This window comes from Neomonachus schauinslandi, chromosome 7, assembly GCF_002201575.2.
Source record: "Neomonachus schauinslandi chromosome 7, ASM220157v2, whole genome shotgun sequence".
NCBI lineage: Eukaryota > Metazoa > Chordata > Mammalia > Carnivora > Phocidae > Neomonachus > Neomonachus schauinslandi.
The window spans coordinates 407,515-421,070 of NC_058409.1; the positions used below are offsets into that span (position 1 = coordinate 407,515).

Genomic DNA, 13,556 nt, shown 5'->3' on the forward strand with positions numbered 1-13,556 from the left:
TTGCTGATGCTATTATGCAGCCAATGTGAGATCTGGATCTCACAATGTGGTCTCTGGATCACTTAGCAGAGTGTCCAAGCCCATGGGCATGACAGCGCCCATGACAGTCCCCCCTTACTGATGACAGGGGGAGGGGAAAGACATCTGAGGGAGGCGCTGGAGGGTGTGCAAAGGCAGCCAGTCAGACTCATGCTGTTTCCATAATAAGGTGTGCAGGACAATCTTACCAGGCCTCCCCCCTGCCCTCGACCTTTGTTATTCCTCAGTAGGCAATCTTTGGTTCTGAGTCAGTTCTTAACCCTTGGGAGGTCTTTGTCTGAACTGGTGCCAGCCATTCCTGATTTTCTTTTCTTTCTTTCTTTCTTCCTTCTCTACAATTTCTAGGTTGGTGAATTGTCATGTCACCGTCAGCCTTTGGCAGGGTCTCTTCTCGGTCCTGAGCACTAACTCACTGAACCTCACTGAACTGAACCTCAGTGACAATGCTCTGGGGGACCCAGGGATAAAGGTATTATGTGAAATGCTCCAGCATCCTGGCTGTAATATTCGGAGACTGTGGTAAGAACCTATGTGCGTGCGTGTGTGTGTGTGTGTGTGTGTGTGTCTGTGTGTGTGTGTGTTTGTATCTGTGAGTGACATAGAGGACTGGAGGAAGACCTCAGGGTCCAGATCAGTGGTTTATTAGTTTTCTAGGGCTGCTATAACAAAGTACCAGAGACCAAGACGCTTAAACAACAGAAATTCATATTCTCATAGTCCTGGAGGCTGGAAGTCCAAGATGAAGGTGTCAGCAGGGTTGGTTTCTCCTGAGGCCTCTCTTATTGGCTTCCAGATTGGTGGTCTTCTCCCTGTATCTTCACATGGTCTCTGTGTTCATGTCTGATCTCCTCAAGGACACCAGTTGGGTTGGATTGAGGCCTGTCCTCATTTAACTCTTTAAAAGCTGATCTCCAAATATAGTCACAATTCTGAAATTCTAGGGATTAAGACTTCAACATATGATTTTTTTGGAGGGGTGGACACAGTTCAGCCCATAACAAGTGGGAAAGTAGAATGGATTGGAGGCCAGTTGTTTGGGAAGTTTCAAATGGGGAAGAATGAAGGGGAACTGAAACTAAGCCATTTGTTGGTGATAATGACAAAAAGTGCATGACCTTCAATATCTTCCCTTTCCTCACTGGCCATCATCATAGATGAGAATTGGAGAGTTTCATCAGATACAATGGCTACTTGGGCTGGACCCCATCAAAACATTTTGTATAGGTTGAAATGTCACAGGGAATCTCTTTCAGCTTTCTTAGTAAAGAGTGCTTGCTCTGGGCTCACACTGTGAATCAGACTCACATTCCCCAATTGGAGATACGGGTTCTGGGCCAACCCACAAACCCTCTTCCATCACACATCTGCATTTGTGATGAGCTACACAGCCAGCGCTAAAGCCCATCACTCCAGGGTATTTTCCACACATCCCTTTCTTGATCACCATACCCACCGCAACACCAACCTTATCAGTTATCTCCTGTACAAACCAGTAGCTCAGGCCCAGCAACCATGACTGTTTGCCAGGATATTGCAATGGCCCTCAAGACCATCAGCTTCATGGGGCAGGATTTGTGTTCATCTTTCCACTGTCTCTACAATGTCTGGACAAGTGTCCTAGCACACATTAATGCTTAAAAATACATACTGAATGAATACTGACTGTTTGGTCTCCCCACGTCCACTTTTACCACTTATAAATTTATTTCCCATACAGAAGTCAGAGGGTTATTTAGAAAATTCTACTTTGATTATGCCATTCCCTGGCTTAAATGTTTTCTCTTTGTTCTTTTGATAAATTACAAATCCTCTTCTTGCCTTCAAGGCTCTGGCTGGTTTTGGCTCTTCACCTGCCTCTCTGTCTCCATCCCATGCCAGTCTCCCCACTGCCCTGGTGGGTGCCCCTGTGTGATTCCAGAGAATGAGACACAAACAGGGAGACATGGGTGATGATGAGATATTTTGCAGGTAAACAGAGGTTTAGTCATGCATTTACCTCTAGTTGGTGTGAAGATAGGGGTAGAAAGGAAGATTTTTTAACAGGCGCTAGGACGATGAACTATTCAACTGGAAAGGAGAATTTTGTTCTTGTTCCTCTGACAGGGACATCTAGTAGTTGTTGTTGGTGGTGGTGATGGTGATAATGGTGTGTGTGTGTGTGTGTGTGTGTGTGTGGTTGTAAATCAAATCAAGAATTAAAGCTTCCTGCTATTTCAGTGTAGGTGGAGGGCTGGGATTTAATCATTAAACAGAAGGATGGGGACAAGATTGACAAAGATAAGTAGATGGGTAAAGCCCCAGAGAGAACAGTGTCCACCTGAGGATTTTCACAGTGAGGAACATGTGATACAGAGGTGGAACACACAGGTTCACCACCGTGTTCCTTTATAAAACAGGGACATGCAGTATACACCGGAGAGCTGACCATTATTTATGGAGGGGGTTCACTGACGCACTCAGCAGTTGTGGTCTCAGGCTGTAGCTCGTGAGCCTGGGAGGTAACTTCACAATGTCTTGAGCTGCGTATAGGAGTTCTGATAAGATCACACTTTCACCTAACTTTCCTTAAAATTTTCCCTTTGTAACATGAGACCACAAATGCCCCCGTTTGGTGCTGAAAACAAGCATAAACCAGAAGGCAGTGACAGAAGCGGCCTGTGTTCTGACGCTTTCTGCTTCTGTACTTGGCATGAAGGTTGCGGCAGTGTTGCCTTTCCTATCAGTGCTGCTTCAACATCTCCTCGGTCCTGAGCAGCAACCAGAAGCTGGTGGAATTGGACCTGAGCCACAACACCCTGGGAGACTTTGGAATTAGACTTCTTTGTGTGGGGCTGAGACATCTATTCTGCAATCTGAAGAAGCTTTGGTGAGTCTGAGCTATTTTCCTTCTCAAAGAATGAGCTGGGGCTTCAATGATCCATGATGGCCTTCACTGCTCAGAAGATTTCCAGGTGTTCATCAATAATTCAATGTTTGTTGTGGGAAGAGCCACAAACTAAGCCTTAGAAAGGAACTTAATCAAATTAATCATGCTCACTTTTAAGGTGTTTACAGTCTAGCTGAGAAAATACAACCAGTGAAATGCATTGCTCCAGAACGGTTTTGGGACTTTATGACAAACTCTTGGTCTCCACACCAAACAGGAAAAGAGGTGCTAACACGATGCAGACACTTGATATTTTATGCAGCCCTTCACTAAATGCTTCTGGGAGACTTGAATTTTGAATAAGAGAAAACATGGTGGGATTGGTTAGCCCGGTGATGGGTATTAAGGAGGGCACGTACTGCATGGAGCACTGGATGTTATATGAAAACAATGGATCGTGGATCACCACATCAAAAACTAATGATGTAATGTATGGTGACTAACATAACATAATAAAATTAAAAAAAGAGAAAACACTTGAAAATGGTAGGACCAATTCACACCCATTAGGATGGTTATTATAAAAAAACAAAACAACAAAACACAAGGGTGGGTGAGGAGAAATCGGAACCATCATAATTGCTGGTGGGAATGTAAAATGGTATAACTGGTGCGGAAAACAGTACGTCAGTTCCTCAAAAAAGTGAATGTAGAATTACCGTATGAACCAGCAATTTCACTTCCGGGTATATATAAAAAACAGTGAAATCAGGTATCCAAACATGTATTTGTACACCTGTGTCCACAGCAGCATTATTCACAATAGCCAGAAAGTAGAAACAACTCAAATACCCATGGATGAATGAATGGATTAAAAATGTGGTAGGGGGCTGGGGTTGGGGGTGGGGGAATGTGGAATGTACATGCATACAGCCTTCGGGGGAATTCGGACACATGCTGCAACATGGATGAATCTTGAAGACGTTATACTAATTACAATAAGCCATACGCAAAAGGGCAGATATGTATGATTCCACTTACAGGAATGACCTAAAATAGTCAAATTCATAGAGACAAGAAATAGAATAGTGGGTCCCAGGGGCTGGGGGAGGGAGGAGTGGGGAGTTAGTGTTCAGTGGGTACCGAGTTTCAGTTTGGAAAGATGAAAAACTTCTGGCAATGGATGGTGGTCACAGCTACACAGCAATGAGAAGGTACTTAAATGCTACTGAATTGTACACTTAAAAAGGATTACAGTGGTACATGTTATGTTATGTATATCTTACCACAATAAAAACAGGTGTAGGGAGCTGAAAAGATGGGGTATTGGCGTGGGCTTGGAAGGTGTTTACCTGCTGTAACACCAAACAAAAGGAAACGAACAGTTAATGTACGGGTTGGACACTTTTCCCGTGAGTGGACTGGACTGGGGGCAGCATCAGAGCAGGTACTTCCATGCCTCACAGACGGTGAGGCGAGAAAAGTATATGACATTGTGCCGTCTCTGTGGAAGGTTGGTCGGTTGCTGTCTCACCTCAGCATGTTGTGAGGACCTTGCATCCGTCCTGAGCACCAGCCAGTCCCTGACCAGACTCTACTTGGGGGAAAATGCCCTGGGAGACGCAGGAGTTGGAATTTTATGTGAAAAAGCAAAGCATCCACAATGTAAGCTGCAGAAACTGGGGTAAGTCTTCATTGGTGTCTCAGCAGAAAAGTCCCTTCTCTTCAGGGATGTATTGCTTGGGAAACATGGATGGGGGCTGCTCTAAAATAGGTTGATCAGACACTTGAGGGTAGAGATTGGAGGAGACAGTATATGAAGTGCTTGGAAGCAGGAGATACTACCTTCTACTAGTAAGGTATTTATGACTACAGAATTAGAGATTCTTAGAGTTGAAAGAAACCCTAGGGACTGTTCAGCTCAATCCCCCACTGAGGGAAACACTTGCTTCTCAGACACTCACATGCATAGTCACTGGTTTCACGTGTGGACATTCCGAGCACACCAGCCATTGCTGCACAATGTGGCCACTGCATTAGGAGAGAGTTCTTATTTCTACGCAGCACCTTCTTTGGTTTCTGCGTGTTGGTCCTTGTTCTGCTCCCCAGGGCTCTGCTGAAAGGTGTTGATCTCAATTCCCCAGAGACAACACTCACACTCCAGGCCTCCTCGTCTCTTGCCTCGACATCTCTAAATTCTCAAGAAGGATGTAGCTTCACGTCTTCACCTACATAGTCATGCTGTCCTAGGGAAGGGCTGTTCTGTTCATGTCCCTGTTTGAAGTACATTGTCCAGACCTGAACCTGATACTCCTAAAGATGTACGGTGGACTGTAACTGTCACGGGGGAGGCAGGGGGCTCTGACTTCCTTATGTTTCTGGCCATCACATCAGATTACAAGTTCATATTGGAATTTTGCAGTAAATAATAGTGTGAAATTCTGGCGTGTTTTCTAACATTAACAGCCAAATCTCTGTGGACCCCAACTGGGTGTCTTACAAGTCAATTCAGTTTTGACACTATAAACTCAGAGGTAGCACAGACCCCCAGGTTAAGGGCCTAGTCCTGCACCCTCCCCACACTGGCAATGTCAGATACCAATGCAAGCAATGGGCACAAGTTACTTGTGCTTCTTTCTGACTCAGCTATGAACTGTGGGTTTCCAGAATCCTCTCCTCAGGTTTGAAAACTTGCCCGAACAGCTCACAGAAATCAGGGAAACACAACTTACATTTACATTTATTATAAAAGATATTATAAAAAATACAAATAAACAGCCAGATGAAGAGTCATATAGGGTGAGGTCTAGAAGGATCTGGAGCACAGGAGCTTCTGTCCCCATGTAGTTGGGGCATTTCAAACTCCCAGCATATGGATGCATTCACCAACCCAGAAGGTCTCCAAATCTCCTTGTTCAAGAGACTTTATAGAGTTTGATCTCCAGCCTTCCTCCTTTCTCCTTCCTCAAGGTTGGTGGATGGGCTGAAATTTCCACTTTGCCAATCACTTGATCATTCTGGTGACCAGCCCCATCCTAAGGCCATCTAAGGGAGCCACCTTCAGTCACCTCATTACTATAAATTCAGGTGTGATCAGAAGGGGCTCCTTTGAATAACAAAAGAGACTGCTCCACTTAGGACATTCCAAGGGTTTTAGAAACTCTGTGCCAGGAACTGGGGACAAAGACTAAACATATTTCTCATGATGACACAAAAATATCTACTGATAATTATGTGCTTACACATGTATCATGGCTCTTCCATGATCTTTACACGGATGACCTCAGCTGACCTCATAAAAATTATGCCAAGTAGATATCCGTGTCTCCAAAATGAAGCCAAGAGAGCTTAAGACCTTTGCCCAAGGACACCTGGATAGAAGGCAGGGGAACCAACGCAGACACAGCCCAGTGCGACCCCCTGCCTACTCCCTTAACTCCAGGGAAATACTGACTCATGATGTGTTGCTGGTGGGCTTTCTAGGGGGCTTCTACATCCTGCTCTCATCTTATCTTTCTTCTGATGGATTGTTTGGGCATTTTTGGATTGTGATTCTGTCATTGTTACCTCTACCTACAACAAGCAAACTGTAAATGTCTTCATTCACATTACTGATATAAATACCAACCAGATGAGCACCAAGACAAAATACAGCAGGAAGGGCCTTTAATGAGGAATAATCCATTAATTCATCATTACAACCTACATATGTTCACAACATCCTTCTCCCTGTCCCATCAACCCATCCTCACATATCACCGTATCTCTTTCCTTGAAAAACCCCATCTTCCATGCCTCCATATCCTCTCCTTATTACTCTATCTCAGCAGTTTGGCTTCTACTCCTGGTTTGTTCCACGGACATCTTTTGGCCCCTTTATTTCTGGGCCTCCTCGGGGCTCACTTGTAGGTGTTGACAGTTGCAGTGAGTAAGACAGACCAAGAGTCAGTTTTCACAAACACTCTTACGGGGGCAGCAGACATTGGGTAATAGACAAACCATATACAATACCTGTAAGTGGTATAATAAAAACTGGAGTTGGCAGTGAGGCCTGCTTTCTTGCACAAGTGTTCAGCAAACGCCTCTTGAGCGACTTGGGATCAGGTACTAACTGAAGTCAAAGTGTGAGCCATGAAGGAGCCAGGGAAAAAGAAATACTCCAGGGAAAGAATAGAAGTGAAGAGGCCCAGAGCATAGACTCTCAGTTGGCCCTCAGGGATCCTGGTTCTGACTTATACATCCTTCCCAGTCTCTATTTTAGCTGATGTCTGTTGCCTATAATCCTGCTCATCATCTTCCTGAAACTCTTCTCTCTTGTTTTTGGGGCATTGCTCAGTCTTTCCTGCTAATTTTATAGCTTCTGCTTCTCTGTGTCCTACATTGACTTCTCTTCCTGTGGTCTGGGGATTTCACCACTGGTTTTCTTTTTTACTGATGTTGGTACATTCCCTGGGAACTCTTATATGCCCCTTAGCTTCAGAAACAATGTGTTTAGAGATGGCTCTGAAAACAGGTCTTAAACCCAAGTATAGCTCATTAGCTTTTTTTTTAAAACAGATTTCTATGCCGTAGAGCAGTTTTAGATTCACAGCAGGATTGGGAGGAAGGTACTGAGATGTCCCACATGCCCTCTGCCCCCACACATGCAGAGCCTCCCCCGTTATCAACATCACTGACCAGAGTGAGACATTCATTACAGTTGATGACTGAATGACATACCATAATCACGCAACGTGCACAGTTTACACTGGCATTCGCTCTTGGTTATGTACATCATATGAGTTTGGGCAAGTGTAAAATGACATGTATCTACTACTATAGTATTACAGAAAGTACTTGCACTGCCCCCAAATCCTTTGTGCTTGGACTCTTCATCCCTCCCTTTTGCTAATCCCTAGCAACTACTGTTTTCGTTTGTTTGTTTTGTTTTTTAATGGAAGTAGAGTTAACACACGATGTTATATTAATTTTAGGTGTACCACAAAGTGATTTGGCAATTCTATACATGATGCTATGCTCACCATGATAAAGTCACCATGCAAAGTTATTACAATTTTATTGACTATATTCTCTATGCTGTATTTTTCATCCCCATAACTAATTTTTTTTTTATAACCAGAAGTTATCCCCTTCACCTATTTTGCTCACCCTCCCCCAACCTCCCCCATCCTCTGGGAACCACCAGTTTGTTCCCTATATTTATGATTCTGTTTCTGTTTTTTGTTGATTTGTTGATTTGTTTTGTTTTTTAGATTCCACATATAAGTGAAATCATATGATATATTAAATAGGATAGTTTTTCTCAATTTCTTTTTCTGTTCCTTCATTATTAGTGTATAGAAATGCAACCAATTTCTGTATATTAATTTTGTATCCTGCAACTTTACTGAATTCATTTATCAGTTCTAATAGGTTTTTTTTTTTATTATTGGTGGATTCTTTAGGGTTTTCTATATATAGTATCATGTGATTGGCAAATAATGAAAGTATTTCTTTTTCCTTACAACTTTGGATTCGGATTCCTTTTTTTTTTCCTTGTCTGATTGCTGCAGCTAGGACTTCCAGTAATATGTTGAATAAAAGTGGTGAGAGTGGACATTCTTGTCTTATTCCTGGTCTTAGAGGAAAAGTTCTCAGTTTTCCACAATTGAATATGATGTTAGCTGTGTTTTTCACATATGGCCTTTATTATGTTGAGGTGTATTCCCTCTAAACCCACTTTGTTGGGAGTTTTTATCATGAATTATGTTGTATTTTGTCAAATGATTTTTCTGCATGTATTGAGATGACCATATAGTTTTTGTTCTTTCTCTCGTTAATGTGATGTATCACATTGCTTGGTTTGTAAATATCAAAGCACTTTTGCATCCCTGGATAAATCCTACTTGACCATAATGAATGATTTTTTACTATATTGTTGAATATTTTGTTGAGAATTTTTTCATCTATGTTCATCAGGGATATTGGCCCTGTAGTTCTCTCTCTCTCTCTTTTTTGGTAGTGTCTTTGTCTGGTTTTGGTATCGGAGTAATGCTGACCTCAGGGAATGAATTAGGAAGTTTTCCTTCCCTTCTTTTGTTTGGAATATTTTGAGAGGAATAGGCAATACTCCTCTTTAAATGTTTGGTGGAATTCACCTGTGAAGCTATCTGGTCCTGGACTTTTGTTTGTTGGTAATTATTTGAATACTGATAAAATTTCATTAATTACTGATTAATTTCATTAATTGGTCTGTTCAAATTTTCTATGTCTTCCTGATTCAATTTTGGACACTTATGTTTCTAAGAATTTATCCATTTCTTATAGGTTGTCCAATTTGTTGGCATATAAGTTTTCATAAAATTCTCTTATACTCATTTATACTTCTGTGTTGTCCATTGTTTTTTCTCCTTCATTTCTGATTTCATTTATCTGAGTCTCCTTCCTCTCTTGATGAGCCTGGCTAAGGGTTTATTAATTTTGTTTATAGTTTCAAAGAATCAGCTCCTGGTTTCATTGATCTTTTCCACTGTTTCTTTAGTCTCTATTTGATTTATTTATGCTCTAATCTTTATTATTTCCTTATTTCTAGCTTTTAGCTTTGTTAGTTCATCTTTTTCTTGCTCTTTCCGGTGTTACATTAGGTTGCTTATTTGAGATTTTTCTTGTTTCTTGAGGTAGGCTTGTATTGCTATTAAGTTTTCTCTTAGAGGGGCGCCTGGGTGGCTCAGTCGGTTAAGTGTCTGCCTTCCGCTCAGGTCATGATCCTGGAGTCCCGGGATCGAGCCCCACAAGTCTGGCTCCCTGCTCAGCAGGGAGTCTGCTTCTCCCTCTCCTTCTGCCCCTCCCCTTGCTCCTTCTCTCTCTGTCTCTCTCTCACTCTCTCAAATAAATAAATAAAATCTTTAAGGAAAGTTTTCTCTTAGAACAGCTTTTGCTGCATCCCAAAGATTTTGGATTGGTGTGTTTTTTTTGTCTCCATGTTTTTTTTAAATTTTTTTATTCTTATGTTAATCCCCATACATTACATCATTAGTTTTAGATGAAGTGTTCCATGATTCATTGTTTGTGCATAACACCCAGTGCTCCATGCAGAATGTGCCCTCCTCAATACCCACCACCGGGCTAACCCATCCTCCCACCCCCCTCCCCTCTAGAACCCTCAGTTTGTTTTTCAGAGTCCATCGTCTTTTTTTTTTTTTTTTAATTTCCTCTTTGATTTCTTGGTTGACCCATTCATTGTTTAGGAGAATGTTGTTTAAACTCCATGTATTGGTGCTTCCCAGATTTTTTCTTGTAATTGATTTCTGGTTTTATACTGTTGTGGTCAGAAAAGATGCTTGATATAACTTCAAACTTCTTAAATGTATTGAGGTTTGTCTTGTGGAGAATGTTTTATATGCACTTGAAAAGAATGTGTATTCTGCTGTTTCTGGGCGGAATGTTCTGTATATATGTGTTAGCTCCGTCTGGTCCAATGTGTTGTTCAAAGCCACTGTTTTCTCATTGATTTTAGGTGTGGATGATCTATTCATTGGTGTAATTGGAGTGTTAAAATCCCCTAGTATTATTGAATCACACTCATTTTCTCCCTCTGTGTCTGTTAATAACTGCTTTCCTTTTTAGGTATTCCTGTACTGGGTGCATAGAAATTGACAATTGTTTTATCCTCTTGTTGGATTGTTCCCTTTATCATTATATAGTGCCTTTTGTTTTTTTGTTACAATCTTTGCTTTAAAGTTTGTTTTGTCAGATACAAGTATTACTACCCTGGCTTTTTTTTCTTTTTCTATTTGCATGGTATGTTTTTCAATCCTTTCACTTTTAGCCTCTATGTGTCTTTAGGTCTGTAGTGAGTTTCTTGCAGGCAATGTGTAGATGGGTCTATATTTTTTTTTTATTCATTCAGTCAACCTATGTCTTTTGATTGGAGTACTTAGTCCATTTACATTTAAAGTAGTTATTGATAAGCATGCATTTATTTCCATTTTGTTAATTGTTTTCTGGTTGTTTTTGTAGTTCCTTTCTTGTCCTCTTGCTCTCTTCCCTTGTGGTTTGATGGCATTCTTTAGTGTTATGTTTCAATTAATTTCTTTTTATTTTTTTTTGTGTATTTATTATAGGTTTTTGATTTGTAGTTACCATGAGGTTCATATATAGCATCTTATGTGTATAGCAGCCTATATTAAGTTGATGGTTGCTTGAGTTTGAACACATTCTAAAAGCACTAAATCTTTACTCCCCTTCCATGTTGTATGTATAAGATGTCATATTTTATCTCTTTTATTTTTTTAAATTTTTAAAAAAGATTTTATTTATTTATTTGACAGAGAGAGACACATCAAGAGAGGGAACACAAGCAGGGGGAGTGGGAGAGGGAGAAGCAGGCTTCCAGCAGGGCAAGGAGCCTGATGCGGGGCTCGATCCCAGGACCCTGGGATCATGACCTGAGCCGAAGGCAGACGCTTAACGACCGAGCCACCCAGGCGCCCTTTATTTCTTTTTTTAGTTTGTGTATCTCTTGACTGATATTTATATCATTTTTAGTAATTGATTTTACTACTCTCATGTTTTAACCTTCATACTGACTTATAAGTGATTTGTCTACTACCTTTACTGAATGTTTGCTTTTATCTGTGAAATTTTTTTCTTTTATAATTTTCTTACTTCTAGTTATGGCTTTTTCTTTCCACTGAAAGTAACCCCTTTAACATTTCTTGTAAGGTTGGTATAGTGGTGATGAACTCCTTTAACTTTTGTTCATCTGGAAAATACTGTGTCTCTCTTTCTATTCTGAATGATAATCTTGCCAGTTAGAATATTCTTGATTGCAGAGTGTTTCCTTCCAGCATTTTGAATAAATCATGTCACTATCTTCTGGCCTGAAATCCTTTTGCTGAAAATTTATTTTATTTTATTTTTTATTTTTATTTTTTAAAGATTTTATTTATTTATTTGAGAGAGAGAATGAGAAAGAGAGCACATGAGAGGGGGGAGGGTCTGAGGGAGAAGCAGACTCCCCGCTGAGCAGGGAGCCCGATGTGGGACTCGATCCCGGGACTCCAGGATCATGACCTGAGCCGAAGGCAGTCGCTTAACCAACTGAGCCACCCAGGCGCCCTTTTTGCTGAAAATTTAAAAAATTTTCTTTATCATTACTTTTTTGTCATTTAAATTGTTATGCGTTCTTGTGTGAATGTCTTTAGGTTCATCTTGTTAGGAACTCTCTGTGCTTCCTGGACCTGGATGTCTGTTTCCTTCCCCAGATTAGAGAATTTTTCAGCTATTATTTCTTCAACTATGTTCTTGTTCTTCTTCTGGGATCCCTAGAATGTGAATGTTATGCTTGAAGATGTTGCTGAGTTCCTTTCACTTATTGTAATTTTTTCTTTTTCTTTTTTCTTCTTATGGTTCAGCTTGGTTGTTTTCCATTACCTTGTCTTCCAGATTGTTGATCCATTACTCTGCATCCTTAAATCTGCTGTTGATTCCCTCTGGTGTATTTTTTATTTCAGCTATTGAATTCTTTATCTCTGGCTTGTTCTTTTTTATATTTTCTATCTTTTTGTTGGGTTTCTCACTAAGTTCATCCACTCTTTTCTCAAGTCCTGTGAGTATCTTTATGACTGTTACTTTGAATTCTTTATCAGGCATATTGCTTATTTGTGTTTTATTTATCTCTTTTGCTGTAAATTTGTCTTGTTCTTTCATTTGGGGCATATTCCTTTTTCTTCTCATTTTGTCTGACTCTCTGTGTTTGTTTCTATATATTAAGGAGGTTGGCTACATCTCCTGGTCTTGAAAGTAGTGACCTTGTGTACGAAAGATCATGTGACTCCCTATGATGCAATGCTCCTGGTTAACAGAACCAGGCATTCCAGGTGTGTTCTTCTATGTGGGCTGCATACACCTTCTTGTGCCTGTTGTGGGTGCAGTGGATGGGGTTTGGTTCCTGCTCTGTTGAGGGGCTTTCTGAGGCTGCTGCAGGCTCATAGGTAGGTGGGGTCAACAATCAGGTTAGTTTTCTGGACTTAGCCTCTCTGCCACAGATGTGGGTGCATGGAAAGGCAGGACATTCTTCCTGTGCAGCCAGCTAATAGGCTTAGCTGATGAAACTGTGGCTACACTGGTGTGCGGGGTTATTTCCCTATCTCCCCAGGGCAAGAGTCACCTCAGAGGGGTGCAGGTCCCGGCTGGGGCTGCTTGCTGGTTGTGGTGGGGCAGCTACTTTGGATGGACACTTGCTGAGGGGGGTGATTTGGCTGTCGTGGATCTGTAGGGGAACACGGAGCAGGACATGCAGTGTTAGCAAGATAGGTGGAGAATGTTAGTGCTGGCTCCGGCTAGTTTCCAGAGAAATGGTGCCCACTAACACTCTTACTCACAGAAATCTTCTGAAGACCACTGCCCCTCCAGACATGATCTTAGATAAGTAAATAAATCTCTTTCACATATACCCCAGGCACTTTTTAAAAAAGAGTTATTTATTTATTTATTTATTTATTTAAAAGGGGGGAGGGGCAGAGGGAGAGGCAGAGAATCTCAAGCAGACTCCCCACTGAGTGTGGAGCCCAACACATATCTCAATCTCACAACCTTGAGACCATGACCTGAGCCAAAAACCTAGTGAACCACCCAGGCTCCCCCCATCCAGCAGACACTTTCAACTTCT

At 41.3% G+C, this 13,556-nt stretch overlaps 1 protein-coding gene across 1 annotated transcript in view; it reads left to right on the forward strand.

Annotated features, from left to right (window-relative positions):
* Window positions 1–13,556, forward strand: part of NLRP3 (NLR family pyrin domain containing 3) — a 46,626-nt gene that overhangs the window by 7,651 nt on the left and 25,419 nt on the right. The window contains exons 6-8 of the mRNA XM_021689895.1: window positions 385–558; window positions 2,735–2,905; window positions 4,419–4,589. Coding sequence (XP_021545570.1) covers window positions 385–558; window positions 2,735–2,905; window positions 4,419–4,589 — 516 coding nt within the window. The remainder of the gene's footprint in view (window positions 1–384; window positions 559–2,734; window positions 2,906–4,418; window positions 4,590–13,556) is intronic.